An 18,259-nucleotide genomic window follows, 5' to 3' on the forward strand; every position below is an offset into this window, starting at 1 on the left:
CCAACCAAATTCACTTTTGACAAGGAAAAAGGAAAATGACAGAACTAACGCTTTATTAAGGGTCCAGTCATCACCTGGAAGGCAGGGGGCACTGAAGTATATGAAGGGAACGTGGCAAAAACAAAGGCTCATCACGGTGGGGCTGTGCCGGACTCAGGAACTGACCCTGTAACCTGGCGTACCCAATGCAGGTACGGGGAGTTCCCCTGTTCCACAGGCAATGCAATCACCTCGGCCACTTCGTAAGGGTGCACAGAACTGGGAAAAAGATGGGGGATCACTCAAAGATTTACCCGAAGGAGCCCACCCCCTTAGACTGTCCAGCAAGTCTCACCCCACAGGACACACCCTCACCTCTACCCATAAAGTTCTCACCGAACAAAATCTGTCAAAGCTGGAACCAAGGAACTTTGGGTTTTAATCATCTAAGGGGGGGAAGACAGTTGAATCAATGGGTGAAATTGATTTCAGGATCTCAGACAAGGGACAGGGATCAAAGTGGTCAGGGAATTAAGTTTTTGTTGGGTGAGGGAACGTTTCTCACCATCAGCACTTCACTGTCCTCCTCAATCTTTCCTTTCCACTCATAGCTGAAAAGGTCAGGAAGAGAGCGTTGTGGCAGCAAAGATTTCCCCCAAGGAAAAAATACTGCCAATCAGACCCGAGAGGTAGGTTAACCCCCCCAACTTCTATGACTCACATGGATGTAATCTGAGGAATGAGGTTGACGCAGGCTGCCAGGTGCTTCTCCACCACAGCCCTGAAGGTGAAGAGACAGCACCATTTAGAGACCCCGTGACCCGGATTTTTGCACTGGCAGCCCAGAGACAGGCAGGAAGCAGCGGGAGGGCACTCTTCTCCCCCACCTCCAACTCTCCCTTCCTAAGCATCCTTCCTCGCTCCACACTGAGGTCCCCACCTGGCGATCTCCTTGGCGACCTTCTCGTTGGGGCAGGTGACAAAGGCTGCAGAGACCGATCCGGCAAAGTAGGCGGAGCCCGAGACCGGCGAGGGCTGGGCCGGGGGGCTTCCTGAAGCCATGGACAGCAGGGCTCGGGGTAGCAACAGAAGGCGGGAGACTACAGGCAGCAGGGCCGGCATCCAAAGAAGCGACAGGAGCAGAGCGGCCTGAGAGCAGGAGGTGAATTCTGTGTTTCCCCATAAATACCCCAGGAAATTGCACCCTGGGAACCCTTTGCTTGTATAGACACTCAGGCTCTGCCTTCCCTCTTCTACACCCCGAAGGAAAAGTTCCCTGAAGCTGAGAGAGAAACTTGGAAAATTAAGACAATGACTCGGTTTTCACTACCTCCTCCCGGGCCAACCTCTGCGATTTGGGGTGCGGGTGGTGGCCGAAGCTTCGAGGACCGGAAGAGGCGGGGCCAGTCACTCACCCCTCCGCCGAGCAGGAATGCGGGAGCCCGCCCCCCCCTCATGCAGCCTAGGCTGGTAGAGGAGAGTTGAATATCAAAGGCCATACGTTACGCCGAGAAAGGGCCCCAAAGCTAGGAAGAGCGGCCTCTTCTTACCTGGGCAGCAGCCACGTGATAAGAAAACAGCGCTGACCGCGTGACAGTAGAAACCGGACCACCCTAACCCCCAGAGCCAGCCAATCCTTGCCCTCACGTGGCCCAGTTTGTCCCGCCTCCCAGTGAGGGAAGGGCGAAGAGGGATCCAACCAATCAACAGCCGGATCTGCAGACGTGCACGGAAGTGGGACACCCGTTTCCGTGTAAACCGGAAACGGCCTATTGCAGGCTAAGGAGAGCCGCAGCGGCGTTCCACTGTCACGTGAGGGGGCCGGTACCCTCAGGCGGCGGTACCTCAATGAGCTACGCGAAGAGACCAATCGCGGGACAGCCTCGCAGGCCACGTGATGAGAGACCTGGCGCAAGGAAAGGGGGTCTGGAGACCCCTCAGAGTGGATGCGTCAGGTTGTGGAGTGGGGAGTCATCCTTAAAACACCAGAATGTGCCTAGTAACAGCCCCTACACTGTTCCCGAGGCCTTAAGGAGTGGGAGGGTCTTATGAGATTCAACCTCAGGGGGTGGAGAGAACGCCCCCTGCCATTTTGGTTAGGAGTGACAGATGCCTGAATTGGGGAATGCACAAGTATAACCTGAGGAACCAGCTGTCCCTGGGTAGGGGGGAGTGATTAGGCAGACACGGCATGGGAAGACCATGCCTAGGTGAGGAAAGATGCATTTTATAAAAAGGACAGTGAGACCCTGTAAATGGGATAGAAGATGATTAAAATGGGGCTGAGGGCGGTCAGCCCTCTTAACTGAAACCCCAAAGCTGGAGACAGACTGGTGAATCGGTATGGGGTGTGGGGGAAGGGCTGCAGGTTGGGGATATGGAGAGGAGACCAGGAAGTAGTGATGGTCCTTTTGTCCCTTATCCCCTTGCTGTTTCACTCTCCGGGACAGGTCTACCTTTCAGTCTTGGGTCTCCTTCCCTTAACCCATCCCCCTAGGAGCCAGGACCTGTCCTACATAACCTCCCTGGGGCCCAAGCACATCCTGTGACCCAAAAATGGAGACAGGGGCCAATGAGAGGAGAAATAGGTGGGAGGAGGCAGGGAGAAAAACGCTCTTGCGTCACCCCTTACCCAGTATTCCACCTCCCTCCTAGGTCTGGGGTCTCTGGTCTAATCTGTGGGTATGCCTGGGCATTTCCCAGGCTGAGTTCTTTCATACCTACCTCTCTGGGGCTGGGGTCTCCCTGAGATCTCTGTCTTTGGGTTTGGAGTTTGTCTCTGAGATAGATCTCTGTGGGGTCTTTTAGTATTTGCATTAGCATCTTTCTCAGGGCTGAGTTTCATTGTTTTTTGTTTAGGGGGTTTCTGGGTCCGCCATCACCCTCTCTCAGAGATCTTAGAAACTTTTCTTTATGAGTCTGGGGTCTCTGAGTTCTGCATCTTCCGGCTGAGTGTCTCTTCTGGCCCCGCCCCCAGGGTCTGGAGTTTCTGTGTCTCTCGAGTTGTCAGTCTCCGAGTCTGCAGTTTCTTCTCTCTGAGATCTAAGTCTGGGGTCTCATATCTCTCTCTGGGTCTGAGTTCTCAAAGACCTAATTCTAGGTCTGGGTTCTTTCTGAATCTGGGTCTCATCTATTTCTTTGAGTCTACTTCTTAGGTCTCAGTCCCTGAGATCACCGTCTGAGTCTTGAGTCCAAGATTTCTGTGCCTATGGAGAACCTTTTTGAGACTGGATGCTCAGAGTTTGACCTTTGACCCATCTCTTAGAGTCGGGGGCGGGGGGGGGGGTCTGGGGTCTTTTTTTCTCAGACTGGGGTCTCTTTTCCTCTAGACTTTGGGTTTGTGCCTCAGATTATTCCCCGCCCTCCCAGTACCCCGGGTGGCAAGGTATCTTTTTCTGTGAGTCTGGGGTCTCCCCATCTCAGGGTCTGGGGTCTGCATCTTTAGAACTGCTCTCTCTCTGGTGTGTTTTTGAGTCAGGGGTCTCTTCCTCTCTGGTTCTCACTGAGTAGGGGTGGGGGCTGCAGAGACTCTCTCCTCCTCCTCCTCCTCCTGCTCTTTCCTCTCTCGCTCGCTCCCCCGCCCCCCCTCTCTCTCTCTCTCTCTCTCTCTCTCTCTCTCTCTCTCTCTCTCTCTCCCCCTCTCCCTGCTGCCGCTGCTGCCGTTGGCTCCTATTCTCCTCCTCCTCCTCCTCTCTCCTCCTCTCTGCTCCTCTCCGCTCCTCTCCGCTCCTCTCTCCTCCTCCTCCTCCACCTCCTCCTCCTTCTCCCCCTCTCTCTCCCCCTCTTTCTCTCCTCTCTTTCTCCCCCGGCCCCCCCCGCCCCCTCCCCCCCAGGCCTGATGAGCAGGTCTCGCGCCTCCATCCATCGGGGGAGCATCCCCGCGATGTCCTATGCCCCCTTCAGAGGTACGGTGGTGAGGGGAGGGGGAGGGCCAGTTGTGGGGGAGAGAAGGGGGGAGGGGCGGGGGGGGGCTGGGCAGAGCTGGGGCCAGGGAGGGGAGCAGCTGAAATGGAACGGGAGAGGAGGACCGGGAAGGCGGGATGGGAGCAATGGGGAAGGAGGGATTGGAGGTCAGAGAATAGGGGTAGATAGGGGCCGGAGGGGCCAAGAAACAGGCCTTGAAGGGGGGCTGAGGGGAAAATGATGAAGAGGAAAGAGATCGCCAGAAAGGGTGGGAAGATAGAAGGACAGGGTTGGGGAAGAGCTGCAGAAATAATTTGGAGGTGGGAGCTGAGAGATGAGGAAAATATCAAGGAAATAGAAGGACAGAGTTTTAGGAGAGGGGCTAGGAGGGGAAAATGAAGAAAATGAAAACATAGGGGTGAAAAGAGAAGCCAAGAAAATGGGGGGAAGAATATGGTGGGGGGCTCGGAGTATGGTAGGGGGTAGAAAAAGACAGGAGATGGAGGGAGAGAAGGGGCCAGATGGAGAGAGAGGGAGGCAGTGGGGGGAGGGGGGAAGAGGAATGGAGGGTCCAGATGGAGGGAAGAGAGGAGAGAGAGAATGGGGAATGGGTTGGGGGAGGAGAGACCAGGGCAGGGGGAGGGCCAAATTCAGTGTGTGTTTGTTGGGGGGGGGGGCAATACAAGTAAGACTGAGTGATGGGAATAGGGGGCAGGTTAGGACCCTGCCCCACACTCTGACCCTCATCAAGGCCTTTGACCATTGAAATGTAATCCCTGGGGTCTTATCCACTTCCTTCACTTCACCACTTTTACCCCCCTCCCCCACCTCCAATCCTTATTTCCATTCCCCCTCCCTCCTCTGGTGTCCATCACCTATATCTTTCCCCCCATATGGTGTCCGTTCCTTATATGAGTCCCCCTTCTGTCCTTCCCCTATATCAGTCCCTTCTCTGGTGTCCATTCTCTTTCTCCCTCACTTCTATCTGGTAGCTCCCTTATATCTCTACCACCTCTTTGCCCCCTCCTTCTTGACCCCCTTGTCCTAGTACTCCTATGAGGTCCACCTCATTTCCTCTGCCCCATGTCCATTTGGGCCCTTCTGGTATATTCCCTTGTCCCTAAAGATTTACCATCATTCCTGTCTCCTTTTCTCTTAGATCAATCCCTGTTATTTCTTCTCTACCCCATCCTCTCTTCCTCACCCCATTCCCCATCTTATCACCACTAGTCTGTGCCTACTCACTTTCCCCTAAGACCCCAGCTCTTATCACCCATTCCTCTTTTCTTGGCCCCTCTACTTCCTGGGGTGTTGGAGATTTGGGGAGCAAAGACAGGTTTTGGTGGTTGGAACAGGACCTACAAGAGATCCCCATGTGAGCCCTGTGGAATTGCTCATCCTAGTAAATCTTTCCCCTTTCTCAACTGTGTTTCTCTATCTCTTGCGTCTGCTTCCCAGAATCATCCTTACTTAAGTCCAGACAATATTTGTGTGTGTGTATTTCCAGAGTTGCTCCTAAGCTAAGTTCGCCATGTCCTTCCCCGCTCCCGGAAGGTGTCCCCTTAAGTCTAACCTACCTCCCTGTAGCTGCAGCCTGAACCAGTCCCTCCCATAATGATGATATGTATCAACAGATGTCTCCTCTGGGTGTCCTCAGGGTCTGATTGCAATGGGCATGTTTCCTGCAGTGTCTGCAGTCCCAGAGCCTGGGTTTTGGTAATCTCTGTATCTAGAGGGTATTGGTTAGAATCTCTGAGATGGCATTGAGATAGTGAGAGTTTCAAAGTATTGGGGTTTCTAGATACCTGTATTCTGGGGGTTCATCTCTGACTCTGACCTGCAGATTGGGTAAATTTGAAACATGTTTATAGACAGAAAGGGGCTAGATGTTTCAAAACTCCTATTCAGAGCTTTCAGTTGGAATGAAGTTCAAAGACCAGTTCTTTTCCTGCAATATACCCATGATTAATTATCCTGTAATGGTAACAGCATTTTTTTCCTCTAAACTCTGACTCTGATTCCTTAAGCTTACTTTCTATCACTTTGATGTCACCAATTTGATTTCTGTCTTCTATAGGGCCTGTCCCCTACATCCCTATGATGGTGTGTGGCATTGAGGTTTAAAGGGGAAGCAGTTTGCAGGGATGGGGGCATGGGAAGAAAAACAGCAAAGTTGGGGAAGGGGGACCCTGGGGGGTGTGTCTCTGAGTAGGGGTGACCCTTAGTCTACTGTTCTTCTTTTTTAGAAATTTTGTCCCCAACCCCAGCTTTAGTCTTGGGAGACTCGCTCTATGTCACATGCCTGGATCTTCCATTCTTCCCTCCCCTCTTTCTTCCTCAAGCTCCTCACCGAGCGAGCGTTGGGGAGGTTCCTAACTTGTAGAGTTGGCTCGCATCCTGTCTGTGGAGACGCAGGGTGGGGGGAGGGGTAGCGTAGGGGGACAGTATTGAATCTTCGACCTCCGACCTCCGGGCATGGAATAGGGGAAGACATCAATTCAGTATTCATTCAAACAGCATATTTCCTACCTCACTTCCCTATCCCCTCCACTGCCAGACCCATCCTTCCACACCCCCACCCCCCACCCCCGACCACTAGCAGAACCAGATCTTTCCCCAAAGGATGAGCAGGGTTGGGCTAGGGGAGGAGAGGCAGGAGGGGAGGCCCTCTCATGACTGACTCTGGGAACAGGTAAGTTCCCTCACTCCCTCTCTTTTCCAAATGTTTAGCTCTCAGAGTCTCATGACCCAAATGTCCCTACATCCCCATCCTGCTTTCCCACAGTTCTGTAGTCTTCCTCTTACTCTCTTGCAGATGGGTGGTGCCACGTCCAAATCCTTGTCTTCTGCAGCTATCTGGATGCCCTCCCTCTTCCCAGACACTTGCCACCAACCTCCCTGTGTTTTTCTTCTGCCAGTTTTGATGCACCATCCACCTTTCTATTTTTCTGAAGTGGTTGGAGAGCTCCTTCACCTTTCTCTGCCTCCAGACTTGTACCTTCTCTGTCATGATATAATTCCACTCTCTGAAGCACTCCTCTGTATTTCTTCTGCCAAGTCTCCAGAGCCCCCTGTGATTTGATTCCCCTCACCTCTTTTCCCCCAGATAGAGAAGCTTATCTTCTTTTCCTGTAAAGTTACCAGGGGCCTCACCCCCATCTGTGATCTCCTCAAGGCCGGTGGGTTCCCCTTCTGCCCTTTTATGGACTCTCTTCTTGCCATTTTAGACACCTCTGTCTCCCAAATACATAGAGCCTCCCTTACCATTTCTGTGTGTCTCTGCCCCCTAGATGTACGGGGACCCCCTATGCACCGAACCCAATACGTTCATTCCCCATATGATCGTCCTGGTTGGAACCCTCGGTTCTGCATCATCTCGGGGAACCAGCTTCTCATGCTGGATGAGGATGAGGTGAGCAGGGTGGGAAGGCTGGGAAAAGACCTCTGGGTAGTGTGGGAAAATGTGGAGAGAAGGATGGGGAGAATCCTCATTAGCGAAGGGACGTGAGACACAAAGAAGGCAAAGAGAAACACTGGCAAGTGGTGGGAGGAGGGTGGCCACTGAGATTGGGGTTGGGATGTCAGAAGGGGCAGGTGTTCTCTCCCCTTGGCCAGGGGGTCTTTGAGGGCCATGTACAGTGATGGGGAGGAAATATGGTTCTAAAGATTTGTGGGTGCCTCCTGTTTTCACCCTGCTCATATTGTGGGATAGGTTAGGCTAGGAAAGGAAAACTAAGGGGCTTGGAGGAGAGGTAAAGACATGGGGATCACTTTGGAGAGATTGTCTCCAAAGCAATCCTCGGGACCCTCTCCTCTCCCCCCACTCAGTAAGCCCCATCATTGACCACTCCCTGTCCTTTCCCTGGTGTGGGGCAGAGTACAGGATTCAGAGAGTGGGGGTCTCTGAGTGGGGAAACTGGGAAGGGGCTGCAGGGTACCAGGAGAGATGACAGAGGTCAGTAGGTCTGGGTGTGGTTGGCGGTGAAGATGGGGAAGGCTGAGATCAGGGTTTAGAGAGACACTGGGAGGGCTTTCGCTAGGGACATGGGGAAGGAATATAAGGGAAGAGATGCCTGGGGGTGAGGGGAACTGGGAGTATGGGAAGTTGTCTAAAGGAGTAAGAGTGGGATAGGGGCAGGGACTAGCCAGAGTGAAAGACGTGAAATGAACAGAGCATCCTTGTGGGAGGTGGCGGCCATGCAGGGTGATTAGAGCGTGGGTTCTGATTTTGGAGCTGGGTCAGCAGTGGAGGGTCCATCAGAGGAAACAAGATGTGAATATGAAGGGTGGATGCCCAGAGGTGTGATTGGGAGTGGGGGTGATTTGGGGACCAGGCTTAGAGAGTGATAGGGCAACCTGCAGAGGGGTGGTGAGAGATGCACCCCGAAAGCTGTCAGGGAGGGTGTAGCGAGGCAGGGTTAGAACTGGAGTTGAGGTTAACCGGGGTTTCAAGTGATCTGGGGGGCAAGTGAGTGTGGAGAGATGGCTGGGTAGAGAGCTTCCAAGGCACAGAATCAAGTCCAAGTGTCCAGGGGAAGATACGGTGACTCAAGGGAGAGGTGGTTTGGGGAGTCAAGTTTTAGGCACTGGGGGACATTTGAGTGATTCACTAGTGGTCACTGGTCTTGACCAAGGGTTTGAGGTCTGTAGGATGAACTGGGGAAACTGGAGACTGTGTGAGGATGAAGAGGGAGGACAGTGGGTGGGGGGATGAAGGCATGACAGAGATGGGGACAGACAGGTCCAGGGGACCAGTGGCCAGAGACTGAAATAGGAAGGGTGCAGAGGGAGGGAGTGGGAAATGACAGAGTGTAGGGTCACAGGGAGCTGGAATTGACTGAGTTGTGGAGCCCGGGTTGGGGACTAGTGGGGTGGGTGGTTCTTGGAGGGGTGGAGAGGGGGAGGTTAAGAAGGAGGTGGCAAGGGCGAGTTGGGGATGAGGCTTAGGGAGAGGTGATGGCTAAAGGGAAGTGAGAGGGGCGATGGAAGGAGATGAAGGGTGGGGGGAGGTGACCAAGCCCTCTGTGGGGGTGGGGAGGTTGGGTCCCATTCTGGCCGCAAGCCTGGCCGTGGGAGGGAGACAAGCTGTGGATCCTGATTATAAATGCAGCTTCTGCTACCCCCGTGACAGCCACAGAGGGAGGGAAGGGGGTGAGGGAGGTGGGAGGTTGGGAGGAAAACAGGGAGAATGGAGGAACTGAAGGTCAAGGGGAAAGTGGATTCAGGGAGCAGCGAAGGCCAGAGAGGTTGCGGGAATTCCCTGGAGGGTGTTTCGGGTGGTTCGAAAGAAATGGTGGAAGAAAAGAGGAGGGTGGGACGGGAGGGAATGAGGGAGACAGACTCGGAGGGAGAAGGGAACGAGAAATCGAGAAATCCACTCACCCCGAGACACTTAAGGAGTACAGAGGGGCGGGGGCAGAAGGTGGTCAGGCCTGGTGGAAAGGCAGGCTCATCCTTCCTTGGTGGGGGAGGGAAAGAGGAGGGACGGCCTGGGCCAGCGAGGTCTGACACCCCCCCCCCCCCCGCATCCCCTAGATACACCCCCTTCTGATCCGGGACCGGAGGAGCGAGTCCAGTCGCAACAAACTGCTGAGACGCACAGTCTCCGTGCCGGTGGAGGGGCGGCCCCACGGCGAGCATGGTACGGCGGCCGAGCAGGCTCGAGCAGGCTCTTGTGCCCCGGACAGTCGCGGGGAGGGGGCTGAAGGTGGACAGGGTTGCATGGGAGGGGGAGTCCGGGAACCGAGGGAGCTGTCAGGGGCCGGGAGGAGGCGGAGACAAAGTCTCGAATTCTGCGAGTGGGAACCTGGGCGGAGCAGGCGCCCTCCTCTGGGATCTGAGCGGGACGGAGGCTGTGGGTGAGAGGCCCCAGCGGTCCTTGCTGTTTCGCTCCCTTTTTCCTCTCCAGCAGCGAAGTTTGACTCTTTCCCCGGTGCTTGCAAAAATAGTCTCCTTAGATCTTTAGCTTCCTGTCCGAGTGTAGTTGCCCCTGCCCCTCCCAGCCCCAGGTCTGGGATCTTGGAAAGAATGACCTAGTTCCTGCCCTGCCCCCAGACCTCAGCCCCACCCCCACGCTCCTGATCCTTCTTCCAGACCTTATGGCCTGTGGACCCTCCCTGTTTTCTTTCCTCTTTTCCCCTCTTCTCATCAGCTGTTCTGTTTTCTGCAATTCTATCACCTTCTTTCTCTTTCTTCCCCGATTTATTTATTTTCTCTATCCCTCTTGATTCCTCTGCCTCGCCCCTCTGCTCCTGGTGGATCTCCGTCAGACCCCCATCTCCTCTCTTTTCTGCCTGTCTGTGGAGCTATGTGCTCAGTCTGTCTCTCCAACTCTCCCTCTCTCCATCTGTCTCTTCCCCTCCCTCCCTCTTTCTGCCCCCCCTCCACCCCCCTCTTTAGTCATTTAAAAAAAGATTTTTGTCTTCCTGAGAAGTTCGCTTAAAAGGTTTCCATGGGAACAGTGAGGGGAGATGAAGGCAGAGAACAGAGATCTGCAGCCAAGGTGCAGAGAGACGCCCTCAGCCCCCCGGAAATCCCCTTGTCACTGCCCCCTACCACTCTGTTCCCCTTCCAGGACCAAGGGTCCAGGTCCTTCATCCCCTCAACCCCTTGTGACCCCTTTCTTCCACCAGCTACCCCTCCCCTCAGGGATCCAGGCTTCCAGTTTCTCTTCCTTGGAGAGAGCCAGTGGCCTGTCTCCATCCCTTGGCTCCCTTCAGCCCTCTTCTCATAGGCCCGTGCCTTACTGCCCTTGGGGGCCAGCTCTGGGACCCTGGATGGATGGGTGGCCAGGGGTGTATGTCATTGTCATGGAAACTTCTGACCATGGGGGTGTGTGGGTAGCACATCTCTGTGAGGCAAAGCCAGGTGGTGGTGGTGGAGTGTGTACAGAGAATGTGTGTGATGTCTGTCACATCTGTGTGTGTGTGAGAGAGAAAGAGGGAGTCAAGTCATGTCCATGTCTGGGAAAGGTTTGTGTACATGTGTGCATACCTGTGTGTCGAGGCCAGAATGGTCACAAGCTTGTGAAGCATGTTTATCATATATCCGGTGGTTGGTGTCTCAGCCCACATATTCCCCTTCTTTCTCCTTACCCTCAGTCCTCAGGGTCTGGGGTCTCTGGTGTGGGTCTCCTGTGTGTTTAGGGGGAGGGCACCCATGTGTGTTTGGAGTTGGAGGATGGTATGTGGGGGTGTTTGTGTTGGAGGTTCAATAGGGGTTGGGAGGGGGCCAGGGGTATATATATTTAGGGGAAGGGTTTAGCGAAAGAGTTGATAGATGGTGAACGTTTGGGGTTCTCAGGTGGACGTGGAATGTGTAAAGGGCATGCAGGATGTGCTGCAGGGAACATAGGAGTCTTCGGGGCCCTGGGGACCTGGGTATGAGAAGGTCTGTGCAGAGGCTGTGGACTCTCGAGCCCAGGAGAGGTCGCCGGACCTTTGAGGGGCATTGGCATCCAGGGCTCCTCCTCTGCTGGGTGGAGCCGCCGCCCCTCGTTCCCTCCGAGGTTTTGATGGGGGGGTCCTGCTCAGGAGGATGGTGGGAGGCCCGGTTGGTTTTGGGGGTCCCCTCGTCCCCCTCCCGCGTCTCTCTCGCGCTGTCTCCGGGCGACGGGGCTCGTGACAGAGGCGGCCACGGCAGCAGCGGTCGCCTAGCAACGGCGGCGGGGCCCGGGCAACGGCGGCAGCGGCGGGAGCGGCGGCGGAGGGAGCCGTTCCCGCGGCCGTCACCGCTCGGCCGTCCCGGCCTTCCCGGGCCCCGCCGCCGCCCCCACTGCGCCGGGCGGCGCGAGCCGGGCCGCGCCGCCCCCTCTACCGCTGCACCCCGCCCCTCCCCCGCGCAGGGGCGGGGCCCCTCCTCCACCGGGGACACCCCCCCCGACCCCCCCGGGGGGCGGTGCGAGGTAAGGGCGGGGCCGGGCGGACGAGGAACGCGCGCGTGGGGGGGCGCCGCGCTCTTGGGGGCGGGGGCGCGTGTGTGCGTGGGCGCCGGGAGGGGGGTGGGGAGGCCGCGGCGGCGGCGGCGGCGGCGGCGGCAGCTGCTCCCTCCGCATGTTCTCGCTGCATCTTCCGAGTGGGGGGAGTTATGGTAACTGGAGGGGGGCAGCGGAGGTCGGGGGGTCGGGGACAGGCCTCGTGGGGCCAGGGTGTCGAGCGCGCGGGGGCGGCCGGTGTGGGGTGGTCTTGGAGACCCTCGGTGGAGGTGGCAGCCCGGGTGTCCGCGTGTGTGTCGCTGTCCAGGCTCGTGTCCCCTGTGTGTCGGTGCCATGTGCACACGGGGCCCCAGTTCCTCGTGCACACATGTGCAGCCAGCGGTTTTCAAGTCTGTCCTGTCGTATCCTGCCTCTGCCGGCTTCCTGCCTAGGGGGCTGCTGGGCTGACCACTGGCTTGTGGGGCAGCTTTTGGCCATACTGGTACCTGTCACCTCTGACCCTGAGAATGCATGTTCCTTGCTGGGGCTCATCTCCTGTCAGCCTCCTGTGTGTGGGGATGTGTGGCTGCATGAGAAGGATTTTCTGTGTCCCTGGTGGCAAGTGTGTGTCCTTGCATGTGTGTTCCATCGTTGGCCTGGGTATCTGTGTCAATCCCAGCATGGGTGTCCAGGGCGTGTCTGGATGTGGGTGGTGTGCAAGTGGGGGGAGAGAGTAAGTGTGTGAGCGTGTTCCTTGGAATCCTACCATGTATGAAACACCTTTGGGCTAGCAGGTGTGAGCCCCTGCTTGGTTAGGGAGTAGGGACAGAAAAGCTGAAAAGGGAAAGAGCTGGTTAAAGAGGAAAAGTGGGGAGTTGGAGAGGAGGAATGAGAGAGGCTTGCAGAGGAGAGAGAGCCTGGGAGAGAGAATAGCTGGAGAATAGCTGGGAAGGTGGGAGATAGTGGAGCCAGATTTAGAAGAGAGAGGAGAAGAGGTTTTAAGATGGGGAACTGGTTGGAGACAGCAGAGAAGGGTCCTGGAAGCTGGGGAGACAGCTTGTGGGGCAGAGAGAGTCAGGCCTTTGGTAAAGTGATTTCAGAGGAGAAAGGGCAAGACGGGGTTGGGATTTGTGTAGGCCGTGTAGGATCAGGCTTGGTTGGATCAGGGAAGGCCATCATAGAGGCTGGCTCACAGTGAGGCCTGGCACGGCAGGATCTGCTGTTAGACGTTCCTGTTCCCAGCACAGAGTTTGCCCCTCATTTCTCTGCTCTCTGTCCAACTCTGTTCCTCCACCTGCTTTGGCAGCCTCCCTTTGTGGCTCCCCTTGAGAGCTGCCATCTGGGTGTGACAGGGAAGAAAGGCCAAAGGGAAGGTTAGGGATTTGGGGGATTGGAGGGCAGAGGGAGATTCTGTGGGTGATGGCAACATTAGAGAGGTTGGAGAGGCGGGAGTCTAAGCCCTCACTCTGTGTGTGTGTGTGTGTGTGTGTGTGTGAGAGAGAGAGAGAGAGTGAGTGCAATTGTGTGTGTATACAGGGTGTGTACATGTGTGGGTGTGTGCACAATGCCTGTGTTACGGGTCTGTGTAGGTGGCTGTTATGCGTGTGCATGCGTATATACATTGTGCAGGGATGGGACATGGAGACCCAGGATCGTGGTGTATGCTTATCAGGTTTGCTCTGTGTGTGGACATGGGTGTGTGCCTGTTTTCTGCACATGTCACTGCATGCAGCACTAATAACAGGATGTCCTGTGATTCTGTCACTCTGCCCCTTTTCCCTCTGTGTTTCTGCTCTTTTTTTCCACTGTGGCAGTGAGGGTCTTTGTAAATGTATGTGTATGTGGCCTCCATGTAGCTCTGACTTATGTGTGAGTACTTGGATCTTAGTGCTTGGTTGTATGTATAGGGTTATGTTACTTCAAGAACCAAGCAAACCAATTAGCAAATCCATTCTCCTTCTGTTAATTCTTTAGTTCCAAAATGTAATTTTAGTGGATTTGAAGTTAGAGTTTATGCCTTTATTACAGGAGCTTGCAAATGAAAATAGTGGCTGAGCTACATTCCATGATATGAGACAGGCAGCTAGACCTGAGAAAGGCAAAGACTAGGAAGGAGATATTCTAAACCCTTAGATGCATCGTTGAGTGTGTTACAGAAGGGTAATTAACATGTTTGCGTCTTGGTCCCTTTGTATTCTGGTAGCAACCACGGATTCATGTGTTGGAGTCTGGGAAGGGCTGGGGGAGAAGAAGGGGTTGTCCTGAGACAGTGGTTGTGGTTGTACTTCTCATGTGAATGAATGATGTGTGTGCTTTGGGGATACGGGGATACCTTGATGTGGTCAGGATCACGGTATACTCAAACATGTGTTTTAGAGGTTAAAATGGTTTCCCCTGTGTGGGGGCCCTGTGTGTGTCTCTGGGTTAAATGTCCCCTTCTGTAACGTGCTGCCCACATGACTGCCCGAGGGACTCGGGCCCCACATCCACACTAGCAGCTCTCACGTGAGTGTCTGGGTCCAAGTATGTACTCCCCTGTTTCAGTGCTCACATATGTCTAAGCATGTATCCTGTGGGGTATATGGGCCCCAGGGTCTCAGAATGTGGACTAGTGGCACCCTCTATTCTCACAGTTGCCTGTATGTCTCATAAGCACCTAGATCCCTTTTTATTTTTTGTATCATGGGTCTTATGTGCATGTACCCCCCACAGCTCGGTGTATGTTTTTGTGCTTTACACATGTGTTCCTGAGAGACTGACAAGGGTTCCTGTGTCATGGGAGCCACATTTTTGTGTGCACATCTCCTAACACCCAGGTTTTAGAGGCTTAGGGAAGCTGGAGACTGATTCTAGAGCAATTTGCAGGCGATTTGCAATTCAGGAAGCCGACAGTGAACATGTAGCTGTGGCCCTCCCTTGTTTTGGAAACTAGAGGGTTAACAGGCAGCTCTTCCGGTCCACCCCCCCACCAGCATGTAGCTTCTTGTTGCCATGGAGATGGTAGCCCCGCCCCTGATGCAGCACCTGCCCCCCCATTGGCTGCAGTGGTGACTGTGGGGCTGAGGGGGGAGCCCAGGCCTGGGCAGCCATTCTGGAGCTGGAGCCCGAGCTTGGCATCCCCCCACTTTCATTCTCCTCTAGCCACTTGGCCCCTCTAAATTCCCTGGCAGCAGACCCTCAGCTTCCCTCCTCCCAGCTGCCACCCTTCTTGACTCTGAGCAGTCTGAGCTTCATCGGCATTCATCTCCCCTCCTCCTCCTCTCCCTGCCCTCACTTGGGAGTCCCCCGAGTCCCCACTGGCCATCTTACCCACTCCCTGCCCATTCCCCTGCATTCTTCTCTTTGCCCCTTCCCCCCTTCACTTCTGAGTCCCTGCCACTGCAGTGCACGTGGAACCAGCCCCTTCTCCCCTCCCCCCATCCCTTCCTTGAATTTTCTGTCCCCAGGCTTTTTCCACTTCCACTCCTCACAGGTCCCTTCCAAGACTTCCCCCTCCAGTCCAGGGAGGGGGTCATGAGAGGTAGCTCTGGCCCTCCAGACAGACAGGGGTTCCAGGAGTGGGGGCCAGGTGGAAGATGTGCCCAGCTGAGGGAGGAGGAAGGCCTGCCTCTGGTCAATGACCTTTAACCCGACTTCCCCCACCAGCTCGCCCCTTCTTGGCGGGGTGGGCACCAAGGACCTAGGTTCTGTGGATCTTCGGTGTCCTTTATTCCTGGAGTTTTACTGACCCTCTCAGCCATGCCCCTTTGCTGACTGCCAGGCCCAGCCCCAGTCATGGGCCTAAGGCCTCCCACCCCGTCCCCCTCCGGGGGCTCCGGCTCGGGTTCCTTGCCCCCTCCTTCCCGCCGCCAGCTTCTCAGCCGCCGCTGCTCTTCCTGCTGCTTTCCGGGGGGTAGGTGAGGCTGGAGCTAAGGGGCAGAGGGAGGTGGGTGAGTGTGCTGGGGCCAGGGGTGGAAACCTGGGCTAACGGCGACCCCCTCCCCAACTTCCCTTCCGGCCCTTTTCTCCCCTCCAGAATACCACTTGGGTCGCTCGAGGAGGAAGAGCGTCCCAGGGGGGAAGCAGTACAGCATGGAGGCCGCCCCCGCTGCACCCTTTCGGCCCTCGGTGAGTGAAGGCGCGCCTGCCAGATGTGGCTCAGCTGGGTCCCCTCCCCTCCAGCCCCAGCTGGAGCCTGAGGATTATGAGAAAGGGGGAAGGAGGGGAGAGAGAGAAAGAGAGTATGTGTGTGTGTGCCCCCACCTCTTTGGTTTCCCCTTTCTTGGCTCTGCCCCCCTGCTTCTCAGACCAGCCCTCCCACCTTCTCCAGGCTGGTGTGTGTGTGTGTGCGCGCGCGCGCGTGTGTGTGTGTGTGTGTGTGTGTGTGTGTGTGTGTGTGTGTACACTCGCATCCGTGAGAGCACAGGAAGACAAACTGGTAGCAGGGCTCCTATCCCCCTTTCCTCGCCTCTAGAGATTTCCCTTTTCCCCCCATCCCACCTTCATCCAGGGACTCTACCAGCTGAGCGGTGAGGAGGTAGAACTGACCCTACCCCAAACCACACCTATCCCCATTTCCCCCCCACCCAGCAAGGCTTCCTGAGCCGGAGGCTAAAAAGCTCCATCAAACGTACGAAGTCACAACCCAAACTTGACCGGACCAGCAGCTTTCGCCAGATCCTGCCTCGCTTCCGAAGTGCTGACCATGACCGGTACAGGGCCGGGAGTGGCGGGCTAGAGCGGGGTGGGATGAGTTGGATGCAGTGTAGGGGCCTCCAGAGTGAGGTTGGAGGGGTGGGGGTTCTCAGAATGTAGAGCTTGACGGCTTCAGATTGATTGAGAGGTGTGGTGGGGCAGGGGTCAGAACAGAGGAGCAGCAGGAGAGGGGTGGGGTTCAGGGTGCCCAGAGAGGGTGAGCAGCGGGGCAGGAAAGGGGGTGAAGGTGAAGCCAAGGAGGGATGGACTCTTCTGACCGTTGGAAGGATGGGCTCCAGCCCAGGATGGAAGGAGCTGTACAGAAGGACAGAGAAGGAGTGACAGAGCCTGGGAGGAGCATTTAAGGAATCCAGGGAAGGGGTGGTGGGCTGGTTGGTAGGAGGGGAGAGTGTGATCTAGGTAGAGGGTATGAGGGAAGGGTGGCAGGGTGGGGTGGGGCTGGCAGGTATTATGGAGGAGAGAAGGTGCAGCATTGAGCGTGACAGAGAAGGGGAGGTGGCACGGGTATGCAGGTCAACAGACTGGGGAGGGGAGTTGGAGGGTTAATCCATGGACTGAAGCCTGAGGAAGAAGCCCGCAGAGAAGTCCAGAGGGCACTGTCTCCGAGGCTGGGCTTGAAGGAAATCTTGTTTGCTTCTGTGGTCTGCTCTTTGGGGTCCCTCTTCGGGTTTCCCCCTCACCCAATCCCGCCCCGCCCCAGGGAGAACCCTGTCCTTCCTTTCCCCCCATGTCTGGCTGCCCCCGGATGGGGCAGGTAGGGGAGGTTGGGATAGGTGAGTCACACCTTCCCCTCCCCCCTCCCATGTCACTGGAGCTGGATTTGGGGAGGGGGGGTGTGAGGGCCTGGTATTCCTGGCCGCGGGGGCGGGGGGCCGGGGGAGCGTCGTGCTGACGGCAACAGAGCCCAAGATGACGGGGCTGCTATAAATAGCTCCATGGAGGCTCCCACACCCGAGCTCCCCCTCCCGCTTCCCTACTGCTCTCTACTCTTCATCCCCTAGCCGGCTGCGAGCAAACTGTCCTGTGGTCGTGGCCTCCACTCCCCTCAGTGCCTTTCACCTCTGCCCTTCTGCAATGATTTTCCCAAGTTTGTCCCCCACCCCCCGTCCCCCACCTCTGTTCCCACATCCAGCTCTCCAGTGGCCTCTCCTCATCTTCTCCCATCCTGTCTTTCTGCACACACCTTTCCCTCCTCCTTTTCTCCTTCTCGCCCTATCTGTTCTTCCCCAGTCCCCATTTTCAGTCCCTTATCTCCATTGTCACTCTTCTGCCCCAAATCCTTCTTCTATTTCTTATGATTTTCCCTCACTCTTTCCCCGGATTCTGCTAAAACTTGTCCTCTTAGCTCGTTGGATTTATTAAGTGCTTTTTAGGCACTACCTGTGTGCCAAGGCCCAGACCAACATCTTTGAACTTCTGCTTCTTTCTTTTTTAAATTTATTTATTTATTTTTGGCTGTACTGGGTCCCCTTTGCAGTGCGCGGGCTTTCTCTAGTTGTGGAGTGTGGGGGCTGCTCTTCATTGCGGTGTGCCGGCTTCTCATTGCGGTGACTTCTCTTGTTGCAGAGCACAGGCTCTAGAGCACAGGCTCAGTAGTTGTGGCACATGGGCTCAGTAGTTGTGGCACACGGGCTTAGTTGCTCCGCAGCATGTGGGATCTCCCCGGACCAGGGCTCGAACCCGTGTCCCCTGCATTGGCAGGCGGATTCTAAACCACTGTGCCACCAGGGAAGCCCCTGTACTTCTGGTTCTTTACTCCCACCTTTTTCC

At 55.8% G+C, this 18,259-nt stretch overlaps 2 protein-coding genes across 13 annotated transcripts in view; one reads left to right on the plus strand and one right to left on the minus strand.

Annotated features, from left to right (window-relative positions):
• Positions 1-36: 36 nt before the first annotated feature.
• Positions 37-1,638, minus strand: CUTA (cutA divalent cation tolerance homolog). Of its 3 annotated transcripts, none has more exons than XM_059078019.2 (6): positions 1,530-1,638; positions 920-1,128; positions 701-760; positions 545-590; positions 376-425; positions 37-258 (listed from the first exon to the last, which is right to left on the minus strand). In XM_059078019.2, the coding sequence occupies exons 2-6, from the start codon at positions 1,099-1,101 to the stop codon at positions 132-134; spliced, it is 465 nt and encodes a 154-aa protein (XP_058934002.1). In that variant the 5' UTR covers positions 1,102-1,128; positions 1,530-1,638; the 3' UTR covers positions 37-131. The 3 variants fall into 3 exon arrangements, with proteins under 3 accessions (XP_058934002.1, XP_058934000.1, XP_058934003.1); XM_059078017.2 differs by having other exon boundaries at positions 1,395-1,549; XM_059078020.2 differs by having other exon boundaries at positions 1,310-1,549.
• A 1,989-nt stretch (positions 1,639-3,627) lies between these two features.
• The window catches only part of SYNGAP1 (synaptic Ras GTPase activating protein 1), a 31,608-nt gene continuing 16,976 nt past the window's right edge, over positions 3,628-18,259 (plus strand). For all 10 annotated transcript variants that reach the window (XR_010835047.1, XR_010835046.1, XM_067006035.1 and 7 more), the window contains exons 1-5: positions 3,628-3,884; positions 7,173-7,294; positions 9,418-9,523; positions 15,810-15,901; positions 16,364-16,485. Coding sequence is in view for 8 of the 10 variants with exons in the window: in XM_067006035.1 (XP_066862136.1) it covers positions 3,818-3,884; positions 7,173-7,294; positions 9,418-9,523; positions 15,810-15,901; positions 16,364-16,485 (509 nt within the window). In the remaining 2 variants the exon portion in view is untranslated. The remainder of the gene's footprint in view (positions 3,885-7,172; positions 7,295-9,417; positions 9,524-15,809; positions 15,902-16,363; positions 16,486-18,259) is intronic.

This window comes from Kogia breviceps, chromosome 10 (assembly GCF_026419965.1).
Source record: "Kogia breviceps isolate mKogBre1 chromosome 10, mKogBre1 haplotype 1, whole genome shotgun sequence".
NCBI classification, from domain to species: Eukaryota; Metazoa; Chordata; class Mammalia; order Artiodactyla; family Physeteridae; genus Kogia; species Kogia breviceps.